The sequence below is a fragment of the Taudactylus pleione genome, unplaced genomic scaffold (assembly GCF_031769625.1).
Source record: "Taudactylus pleione unplaced genomic scaffold, aTauple2 ptg000518l, whole genome shotgun sequence".
In the NCBI taxonomy this organism is placed as follows: domain Eukaryota; kingdom Metazoa; phylum Chordata; class Amphibia; order Anura; family Myobatrachidae; genus Taudactylus; species Taudactylus pleione.
The window spans coordinates 8,793,520-8,805,772 of record NW_028284920.1 but is presented as its reverse complement, the minus strand read 5'-3'; the positions used below and the strand labels follow the sequence as shown (position 1 = coordinate 8,805,772).

The 12,253-nt window shown below is 44.5% G+C and overlaps 1 protein-coding gene across 1 annotated transcript in view; it reads right to left on the bottom strand.

The window, feature by feature from the left end:
* Positions 1-3,538: 3,538 nt before the first annotated feature.
* PLPP4 (phospholipid phosphatase 4) overlaps positions 3,539-12,253 on the bottom strand; it is a 173,383-nt gene continuing 164,668 nt past the window's right edge. The window contains exons 6-7 of the mRNA XM_088450417.1: positions 9,191-9,361; positions 3,539-4,162 (exon numbers count right to left, since the gene is read on the bottom strand). Coding sequence (XP_088306543.1) covers positions 3,963-4,162; positions 9,191-9,361 — 371 coding nt within the window. The 3' untranslated portion in view covers positions 3,539-3,962. The remainder of the gene's footprint in view (positions 4,163-9,190; positions 9,362-12,253) is intronic.

Genomic DNA, 12,253 nt, shown 5'->3' with positions numbered 1-12,253 from the left:
TTATTTTTTTGCTGCGGTTTTGCCATTGGATAAAATCAGGATAAAACATTCATACCTGTAGGTGCACACTGCTGGGCAAAGTTGATCTAGACATCTTCATTTACACTCACAAAACCAGTTTCCTCCTGGGTACTTAATCTAGCAATCTTCACCTGCATGTATCCCAATTGTTTATGTACAAAGAAATATCTGCTAATACACAAGAGACTGGTTTCAGACAAACCCGTAGCGCAGTTTTGAGCTAGAATATGTACTTTCCATTTAATAATCCAATATAACAGTGTTAACCCCGTCAGTGTCAGAGGACTGCCCCAACTATCTGTCTATCTCTCTACTGGCTTCTGAAGATATATCTGGCAGAGATGTGGGATGACCAGTTTAAATGATGATAGCATTATCTGGCAATGGGGATATTTGCAGGTCTGACAGAACAGGAGCCGGCACAGCAAGGAAGGATTAGGTAATATCAGAGACTTGTGTAGCAAAGTGTGGGCCGGAGGCATTTTCTGCACAGAAGACTTATCCAATATAAATAAATGTTATACTGTAGTAAAGATAGCTATTAATGACTATAGCACAGGGGTGTTCTAGTGTAGGGACCTGCATATATATTCTAGTGTAGGGACCTGCAGAAAAAGAAGGGGTCCCTTGACGCTGGGCTGCAGGCTTAAATACTTTGATCAAATCATGACACAATCCCCTTGGTTTTATTTGCTGCACACATAGATTTGCAGTGTAATAATGATAGCGTTGGAAGCAAAAGTTTTTCTGTTTTAGCCAAGAAGTCATAAATCTCTCTAATTTATCACTAAGCTCAACTTGACAACATCCCCAATCATAGAGTGACATAAACATCTGTCCCATATTTATAGTTCCCATGTGGGCTGCAAAGTCGCCACCTTCTACACAAGAGTATTCTGTAGTAAACTAAGATGACTTTGTGGGGCCGAAAGCACCGTATGAGGGACTGGGCTTGTTATGGCGACTATTTCGGTTACTTAGGTGCGGAGAGATCTTTTCCAATGGCACTATTAGCGATGCAGTACCAATGCCTAGAGGGCTGGAGCAGTGGTTCCCAAACCCCTTAGCCCATATGCTGCCCATCCACTAGGCGATTAAACCTAGCGATGGAGCGATAACGACGGTCGTTATCGCTCCATCGCTTGGTAATCGCCTGCAACGATCAGCGGGCGCGTGATGCGCGCGCCCGCTGATCGTTGTTTGACATCAATCATAGCCCGAACATGACGATCAACCTGACGACCGCCGTCAGGTTGCCATGTTCGGGGATAATTGATTTACATACACTGAACGTCTGTACGTTCAGTGTATGCAGTTCACCCCGCGGGAGACGACGGTGTCGTAATAGTGCCGTTGCCCCCGCATCATGTAATGGATGGGCAGCATTAGTGTTTTAGCAATGTTTTCATAGGGCCCTAAGCCAAACAAAATACATAGAAAGCTTTGCATGATTATCTTCTACCAAAGTAAAACCAAAGTCTAAATAACTCTCATCATATTTCCAATCTTTTTATTTCTTCACAACCTCACCACTGCGAGTGCTTCTCCTTCCTTTTCTTCATTCCCACACTTCTTAGTAATATTTAAAAATCTTCCCATAGCGTGGCAGTGCACAGTTTGCCCTGTAGAATATACTTATAGTGTATACTGTCATTTTTATATTACTGTGTGTAATAAGTAACAAAGGGCCTGATTCAGAGAAGTACATTACGCCAATGTTTTCGCAGTCGAGCAATGACTGACACACGCATTGAGTTACATTACCTTAGCTGCAAGCAGTGACTTCATATTCTCAGAATGACTGACAGTTAAAGGCCAAAAATGCAGGTGCGTCGCGGCAGTTTTAGGGGGCGTCACTGTCTGCAATCCTGAATCCTGTATGCATAAAACATGGCTTCGGCATCTACGATGGCGCCTGTGGGTGTCTCAATACAAATTCCGGAGCCTGTGCCATTAGCATATTTTCACATATTCTTTGCGTAGAATATAGCAGCAGCGACGGGAAAATCAAACTTCTCTGAATCAGGCCCATTAATATATTACTCTGCAATATGCTGCGGCCCTGCTATATGTACTATTTCACTTACAGAAGAACATTATGAAAATACTTTCAGATTTGAATAGTCAGGATGTATTATGTTTGTAAATGGATATGCAGTATATCATGGGCTTCACATCAGGGGCGTTTCTAGAGAGGAGGGGGCCCGTGTGCAGTCTCCGGCACGGGCCCCCTCCTCTCTGTCCGGCGGCCGTCAGCGTACAGAGTTGTGTGGGGCCTGCGCCGGAGTTATAGACTCTGGACATTAGAGTGCGTCCAGAGTCTTCAGAGTATGCGCAGGTCACCGGGAAAAACGAAGCGGCGGTCTTTTTTCCTGTACTGCGCAAGCGCAAACTGACGGGAAAATGGCGGCGGCGGCAATTTTCCAGTCGTTTTTACAGCACCGGACCCCTGCGCCGACGTGGACTCTGGAGAGGTAAGTAATACTATGGGTGCAGGGTGTGCGGTCCAGGGCCCCCCTGGACCCAGGGGCCCGTGTTCCCCGCACACCCTGCACCCATTATAGATACGCCCTTGTTTCACATTCTCAATACATGGAGCGGCACAACAATGAAAGTATTCTCCTACACTACTGCTCTATTGCACAGGGCAATATAACAGACAAACTCACAATTCACTGAGCTTTGATAGACCTCGCAGACAGTTATGACCACAGCCTTCAGTTCTTTCAATCACTGAATGCACCACAGCAGACAGTCTGGGACAGGGCCAGTGTCCGAGCGGTGACGCTGCCTATAGAGACCCCCTTAGAGGATGCTACGGGCAGTGCTCCTCTTACTGGTGTCAACAGCCCCCTCAATGTGACATCATGACATTGCATGTTCCTAGACATGCCGGCACAGAGTGCACCCTACTCCAGCGCTGGTTTGTGGTAAGTAGGAAACCTGCATTTCCCTTAATTGTACACATCCACTATATAACTTAATCCTTGCATGGAGTACACATTAAAAAATAAAATAGATAGCAAACGTCAAATATCTTTGGAATCACCTGAATCACTGAGTAGGCCACAGTGAGAAGAGACTGGTCCACTAAACTAATGATTGTATGGAGCAGTAGAGTGGCTCATATGCTTTCTGCATAGCTACTCATCTTATCACAAGACTGAAACCAATGACCTACAAAGACCCTGGCTGTATGTATCATGCAACAACACCTTTCCAATGATTCCAATCATTGCACTCACAGGATTTGAGAAGAGAGAGGCAGCTTCACATGCATCATATCAATCTTCTGCTCAAATCCAAATTACAGGACACCGAAAGATATTACATGCATGGACACTGAAACACATCTACCATGTTCTTTTTATCAGTGCGACACACTGAAATTGAAAAGTGCTGAACTGTGAGACTTAGAAAAATCTGTGTTACACAGCAACACAACAGGGAACATCATACAGTAAGTGCACAATGAAGTTACAGGAATGCCGGCCCCTCTCAGCAAGGATGAGGCAGCACTGGACAATTCATGGACATATCGAGGCAGTGCGAAGGTTCCTGCACGGTGCTATGACAGAGAGCAAAGGCTTGTGTGATGGTCTGTTATCAGGACGGTACAGGACTAGACAGACGGTATCACAGACTGGGATGCTGGAACTTCATGGTAATGTGTAGGTAGAGGAGAATGGATGTCAACGTAGCACGTATTAGTGAGACAGCACCATCAGAAATAGTGTATTAGATTCCTTATGAAGATTGTGAAGTTAGCAGATGACATTAGACTTCCTGGATGTCATAACGGCTGGAGAAGTTGTCACTGCATTTATTGCAGTACTGCTGGTCACAGAGAGAGAGAATGTGTGGTGCCATACACACACAGTGCAGGAAACCTCTTAAATGAGGCTATGTGTGGCTATAAGTCAGCTCAGACCACTTGCTGGTCATACAGGGCCCTCTGTCATGCCCTCGTGCATCAAGCCTTCAGTGTTGTCTGTGACTGCTGGCTCCTCCTTCTTCTGGGCGCTGCTCTGACAGAGGCACACAGAGGGACGGTGGCAGGAGGAGTGTGTCAGTGACGGGTAATGCTGCCGGTAGCACACATAGGCTAAAATCAAACCAATCACACCACCCACAAAGGCATCTGTGAAACAAAGAAAGTGAGGGAAAATAAAACGAAGCAGACATATTCATACAAACATTGGGATAAATGGGCCTCAAAGTGGGCACTCTTAGGCTGTGCCAAGGGGTAGCTGGGTTTGAGAGGCAGCCCATGGGTGACTCTCCTCCACTCCCCTCACCTCTTTCTCCACTTCTATAAACAATATCCGACCCAGCAGTGACTGAATGGTGATAAGTTCTAAGTGAATCAATTCAATACCTCATCTGCCACCTTTACCCTCCATGTAGTATTATAACAGTCCCCATTGTGCTGGTTATCACTGCGGGAGTATATGAATTAATCATGAAGATGAATGCAGTTCAGTAACATAACAGCTACCCACATGTTCTTGTAAAAATCACTCCCAACTGGGCCAGAGTTCCTACTATCATACTTTTAGAGAAGATACATGTGGAGTTATAACACTGCACACTGTAATATTCAAATATGGTAATAGAGAAAAGCTGGTGAGGAAATAATAAGTGGCGTCTATGTCTATAAGGCTTAGGTAAAAATCTGTGAAAATGGTTGTGTTACATGAGAAGTTGAGAACAATGGCCGCAATGTGTGATCTGTGACAGCAATTGCCCCAAGTTGAAATGTGTGGACCATGGATGCTGCTCAGGGCTGGATTTATGTAACTTGACCCTTTAAGCACTTTCCCCTTAACACACATCTCTATTATACAGTGAGTTCTGTAGTCCTGTCATAGCCCAGGATATATATACTATATTCTGCAGTCTTGCGGGGCCTGACATAGACAAAACGCGCTGGGCCTGATCTTGGACTAATTGACCAAGTTCTTCTGGTTTATTCAGATAAGAGCAAACTGTATTTAAAAAATTTATATATAACATATTTTATTGCTATTGGCATATGCATTGCCCTGAAGGTGTTACACTATGTACCTTTTGTCATTTATTCTGAGTGACTAATAAAAGAAGACTTGAATTAATATTGCTGTTTCCTAGAACTACGTTTATATATCAGATCAGCTGTATTTTTCTTTGTATTTTATTTAGTACAGGACCACTTTATACTATTTTTTGAGCACACTGGTGATTGCACTGATTTATTGCCCTAGGAGGCACCCTTTGTATCTTATTATAACTTCAGGTCTCAGCGTGACTACATCTGGTTGGCTGCCATCCCTTATTTTGTGGAACTACATGTGCGAATGGACTTTATGTGCATATCTAATTGATTGTATAGAGGTGTTCACTGAACAAAAACAAGAAGAGTGGGCACTTATGGGACTTAGCTTAAGGGGTAACACCCGTCTATCCCTTAGAAAAATAAGGGAAATTAAGCTAAATTCCATGAGTGTCAACTCTTAAGGGCATATTTGCTAAATTGCGGGCTTTCAGAAGTGGAGTCTATCGGTCTGTCTGTCTATATATATGCCAATACTCTGAACACTTCAGAGGCTAGCGTTCCCAGTAATGAATTGCGCGGGTGACGTCATTACGTCACCCGGGTAGTGAGGAACCTGAGCGGCCGCATCTGCTGGATCAATTGATCCAGTCAGCGCAGGAGTCAGGAGAGACAGCCCGGATGACAGCTGCAGCCTGCACAGAGTCAGATAAGTAGGGGGGGAACAACTACAGGGCGCCCTATTTGAAGGGGCACAACTACAGGGGACAGTGGGCACTACTTGAAGCGGCACAACTACCGAGGCACTACTTGAAGGGGCACTAATTGAAGGGGCACAACTACAAGGGGCAATACTTTAAGGGACACAGCTACAGGGGGCACTGTATAAGGGGCACAACTACAGGGGGCACTACTTGAGGGGCACAACTACAGGGTCACTACATGAAGGGGCACAGCTACAGGGGCACTACTTGAAGGGGCACAATTACAGGGACCACTACTTGAAGGGGCACAATTACAGGGGGCACTACTTGAATGGGTACAACTACAGGGGCACTACTTGAAGGGGCACAACTACAGGGGCAATACTTTAAGGGGCACAACTACAGGGGCACAGCTACATGGGGCCCTGGATAATGGAGTATTGCATAAGGGGCACTATTACAGGGGGCATTGCATACGAGGCACAACTACAGGGGGCACTGTATAAGGGGCACAATTACAGGGGGCACAACTACAGGGACACTACTTGAAGGGGCACAACTACAGGGGCAATACTTTAAGGGGCACAGCTACAGGGGGCACTGCATATGGGCACAGCTACAGGGGGCAGTACTTTAAGGGGCACAACTACAGGGGGCCCTGGATAATGGGTACTATTACAGGGGGCATTGCATATGGAGCACAGCTACAGGGGGCACTGTATTAGGGGCACTAATTTAATAGGTTATAAACTATGTTCCCAATAATCTGGTTCTACATGGACATAAAAACTGTGCAACCTGTCTTGAGCTGAGGTGACAGACTGGCAGGAGCGGAGAGGATGGTTGATGAAGTAGATCTGTCAGGGTGGGATGTAATGGGAATTATTGTGTGGCATAAAGTGTAATGGGCATTACTGTGTGCACAATGTGCTATTAGGGGAATTACTGTGTGGCATTATGTGTTATAAGGGGAATAATGTATAAGGGGCATTACTGTGTGGCATAATGTGTTATGTGGTATAATGTGAAATAGAGGCATTACGGCATGGCATAATTTATTATAAGGGCATTACTGTGTGGCATGTGGAAGGTGCATTGCTGTGTGGCATAATGTGTTGTAAGTGGTATTACAATGTGGCATAATGTGTTATTGGGGCATTCCGGTGTGGCATAATGTGTTATAAGTGGCATTACTTAGTGTGTCATAATGTGTAAGGCACATAACTGTATCATGAACATGAAACCGCACACCTTAAACGTCGTCTTTGGGTGTGTTTGTTTTCTGGGGGGGGGGAGCAAAATTTATAGTTACGCCACTGTGAACAAGAAAGTAAACAATCAGCTCTCAGCTTTTGCTGACTTTTAGGCTTCATTACTACTGTGCCTAATGCTAAATCTAAACCTGATGCTAATGCAATGTGGGAACAACAATTGCTGTTAATGTTATCTGTGACCATGGCTGCAGGCATAATATCTGTCACATCGACTGGCTGCAGTTATAAGGGCTGTGGCACTGTTTGCAGGCATAATGTTTGTAAAAGGGTATAATAAATTTGATCTGTGGGTTTGAGGGACCTTAAAATGGCAGGCCTACAGCTGGGCAAAATTTACAATGTGATCTCACTTGGGCTGCTGTTGTTGTGCCACATCTCCATGTACATTCCCACTAAAGCTTTATCACCTCAAACTCCAACACGTCGCTGCTGCATCATATCAATAAAACTGTTTTATTCAAATTATATAAATTGCCCTCCTCCCCATCCCCACCATCTGTACTGAATGATAAACTATCAGCCCCTGCAGTTCAGCAGCTACAGGTGGCCTTTCCACATATCTAGGCCTGGCCTACAGACTCCAGAGGAATACATTACACTCCTGAGATCAATGCACAACATTAAGCCATGAACTTATATACGAAACATCACATATTCAAATAAAACTTACAACATTATTATGATCAGGTGCTTAAACTAGAAGACCCAGAGCAATCTGACTTAAACCTGAGTAAATACTGTGTGTATACACAAATAATTCACTGATCCCCAGTGATACTTCCACCAGCTGCTCTAGGAGAAGGTTGTGATTTTCTTGGATACTTCCACCAGCTGCTCTAGGAGAAGGTTGTGATTTTCTTGGATACTTCCACCAGCTGCTCTAGGAGTAGGTTGTGATTTTCTTGGATACTTCCACCAGCTGCTCTAGGAGAAGGTTGTGATTTTCTTGGATACTTCCACCAGCTGCTCTAGGAGTAGGTTGTGATTTTCTTGGATACTTCCACCAGCTGCTCTAGGAGAAGGTTGTGATTTTCTTGGATACTTCCACCAGCTGCTCTAGGAGAAGGTTGTGATTTTCTTGGATACTTCCACCAGCTGCTCTAGGAGAAGGTTGTGATTTTATTGGATACTTCCACCAGCTGCTCTAGGAGTAGGTTGTGATTTTCTTGGATACTTCCACCAGCTGCTCTAGGAGAAGGTTGTGATTTTCTTGGATACTTCCACCAGCTGCTCTAGGAGTAGGTTGTGATTTTCTTGGATACTTCCACCAGCTGCTCTAGGAGAAGGTTGTAAATTTTCTTGGCAGCTTTTGCATAAAGACCTGTGTGAGGAGTTTACAGGCTAAGGGGCCTATTCATCATCACATAAAGTTTACAAAAGCAAGTGAAAATGAACATTTTCACCTGCAATTGTAAAAATTAAGTTTTTGGGCCATTCATCAAGAAGGTAAAGCAGGAGATACTTAACTTCCTCTGGTGGAGTTGCCCGCTGTCCTCATACACTAGTATGGGGACAGAATTTATCAAGCTACGAAAATATTATATTATCGGAGCTTGAGTGCAGGAGCATTCGCCATTCTCAGATGGTGAATGCTCCCGCTCTGGGCTCGCAACCCGCTCCTTTCCTATGGGAAGGAGTCCCAGGTTGCGAAGAGGGATCCTGTTGGATCCCTCCACCCCTGTCTGGCTCCTTCCACCGGACTTCGGGGCTCTTGTGCACATGCGTGACCTGTAGGGAGGAAAGGAGCAGTGAAGCCGCTCGCGGGACAGCTGATTTTCAGATCAGCTGTCACCGCGCCATAGCAATGCTGAACTGCGCCAGATTCCGCGGCAAGTTAGAGTCTTAATTATCAGGGTCCGAACCCCGATAATTAACATCATGAATAGAGCCCAATAAGAGGACCAGATGTGGAGTGAGGCCTCATCAGTCAAATCTTACAGCATTGTCCCCAGATAACAGCACATGTGGCTCCAAAATGATCACGACATCTGTAGGGATTTGAATATTAGGTACACTTGTAAATCCATGCAGCTGACTTTCATCTACCTATGTGTTTTTGGTATGCTGCAGTCTACATGAATAGGTCAAAGTCATGATCGGCCCTAGTGTGGCCAATATAATTTCTCCTCCTCCATCACCTAGCACTGATGAGCTCTTACCTTGCCAGTGATGTTTGTAATCACACATGCGCGACAGGGCGATCATCATGGCACAATACAGGGGCAGGATTGCTGCACAGAGACGCCAGCTTCTCCCTTGCCCCAGCTCTGTGAAACAATGCAGCTTTCCTGCTAGGTAGAAGGAGGTGAACCCCAGGCCAGAAAAGGCAACTACAACAGAGAGAGCACAGAAGACACAGTGAGACTCAGCTGGTGAAAAAAGGTAAGAGAATAAAAATACAGAACACAAGATTATAACAGCATAAATCCTTTGAGTCAGGGTTTGTGCTTAATGCTATTATGTCCACTGCACCATAGTTTCAACTCATTCACTGTTACCGTTTTCTGCATCATCTTCTTCTACAGCCACCCCTATGGCACCTTTCCCTTAGTACACATTTTTGAACCAGCACTGTACGTCTCCTCCCCACCACGACTCTTCCTCCTTATGTCCTTACCCTTGCTTACCCACCATTCCTATTCAGTCACTAGGAGGGGGCAGCTGAACTCGGCCTCCTCATGCCCGATCTCACTCCAGACTCAATTTTTTTTTGTACACAGCCCTATGGGTCTGCGGGAAAAAAAGCACCAGTTTGGAACTACCGTAAGTGTGGCGTATATCCACATATACTCACGGGGCGAGCTGCATTGTGGTCATTAAATCCCAAATAGTATTCAGTACATACACACATACACCACAAAACCAACCTCCAGACCCCTAGTCCTCATCCTCCATTACACCACTCTAGGCACCACTCTATGGGACATCAATGAGACATTTGCTTTGTTGCAGCTTCAGCACATTTCACTAGACAATCACAGAGCCCATATTCTTGCAGGCCGGTCGCAGATGTGGCCGGCCTGTTGGCGACTCTACAGCATGCCCAGAGTCCTAAATACTGTAAATGTCCATAAATGTGGTTCTCAACCTGTATTCATAGTTGGTCGCACATTCCCTATTCATTCATTTGGTAAAGTAGCTGTCATCACTATCAATGAACATTCTCACCAGCCCTACACTGAGTTCATCTCTGTACACACTCACCTCTGACTAGCTTGCAATTCTGTCTTCCCACCAATGACATGTCTGCGGTACACTTTTCCTAAAAGTGAACTGGGTGTCATATATTTTGTTGACATTCATAATGAGAATGCCAACATGGTAGTATAACGGTGATTTACCTGGTATGGTGGCTCCAGAGATGTTTTTGAGGTCCGATGGTCATCTGATGATGATTTCTGATGGATCCAGCAGCACTTGCAGTGGTAAGTATGCCTAACCCTCCTCCTAGTGCCTAACACTAACCTCTCCTCCTGTAGCCTAACCCTAATCTCCCCTCTCATACCCTAACCTCCCTTCCCGCAGCCTAACTCTAACCTCCCCTTGCGTAGCCTAAACTTAATCTCCCCTCCCATAGCCTAATCCTAATCTCCTCTCATATAGCCTAACCCTAACCTCCCCAACTGCAGCCTAACTCTCCCCTACTATGTAGCCTAACCCTAAACTCCCCAACTGCAGCCTAACCCTCCCCTCCTATGTAGCCTAACCCTAACCTCCCCAACTGCAGCCTAACCCTCCCCTCCTATGTAGCCTAACCCTAACCTCCCCAACTGCAGCCTAACATCCCCTCCCTTGGCCTAATCCTAATCCCCCTTTATGTAACCTAACCCTAACCTCCCCAAAGGCAGCCTAACCCTAATCTCTCCTGCCATAGCCTAAGGATGGCCACACACTAGACCAACTTTCATCCAACCATCCAACTAGTTGAATGGTTGGAATGAAAATCTGGTAACGTATGGGAGTAAATGATGATCAGCAATTTACTCCTAAATGCCAGAAAACAGATGAAAATGGTCGTTCAGACAAGTTTGTTAAATGTTTGATCTAAACAATTTGTTCAAACAACTGTTTTTGTCCATTTTCCGGCGTTTGGGAGCAATTGCTGATTGTCATTTGTTTTTATCCCTTACCAGATTTCCATTCCAACCAATCAACTATTTGGCTGGTTGGATGTAAGTTGGTCTAGTGTGTGGCCAGCTTAACTCTAACTTCCCCTCCCACAGCCTAACCCTAACCTCCCTTCCCGTAGTCTGACCCTAAACCTATTACCTATTATTTATGTAGTGCACACATATTCTGCAGCGCTGTAGAAAATTATTTGTTCATTTGCATCAGTCCCTGTCCAAGTGTCAGGAGCCAATTAACCTACCAGTATCTTTTTGGAGTGTGGGATGAAACCGAAGTACCCGGAGGAAACCCACGCAAGCACAGAGAGAATAAACAAACTCCACACCGATAAGGCTGTGGAGGGAATCAAACCATGACCTCAGTTCTGTGAGGCCAGTAATGCTGACCATTATAAAATCAGTTCAGCCTCTGTGCCCTAACCTCTCTGTGGAACAAACTACAAGTTCTATAAGTATAAAAACATCTCGCACTGCACTACATTTTTACTGTTCTTACTGTAGATACTGTTGCTGTAGCCTGCTTTCTTATTATAATAAGGGATGCCCATAAATTATGGGCGATGCCCATGATAATAAAAGCTTCTTATTTAGATCTTTAGGGCAAATAACGAAGCTTTTCCTTATAACTAAAATTCATTAAGCTCATGGTTAATTTTGTTTCACCAATCTCAAATGTACTTTAGAACTTAATTGTTGGTTTAACAAAACAATAGCTTAGTAATAACTTGCTGTAATTAATTGTATATTTTGACATATTGTAATGAAAATTGGAAGCATGGAAATATGTCCATGTACAATTTGAAATAGTCACAGACCAAAGATAGATCTCAATGGAGAGCTGATTTACTTCTTTCTCATGCTCCCATAGGCACAAAGACTTGATGCAGACATAATGAGTATTATTCCTGACCCTACAGCCAGCCACATCATAAATCTGAGTTGTACAGTGATTTACTGCAAACTTTGATTAAATTGTACTGCAATAAATCTTGGACCAGTATTAACAGACAACCCATCTAATAATACAATTAAATGTAATCTCTGCTAACAATGGATTTGCCAAAAATATGTGCTATCCCTATAACCATTTAAAGC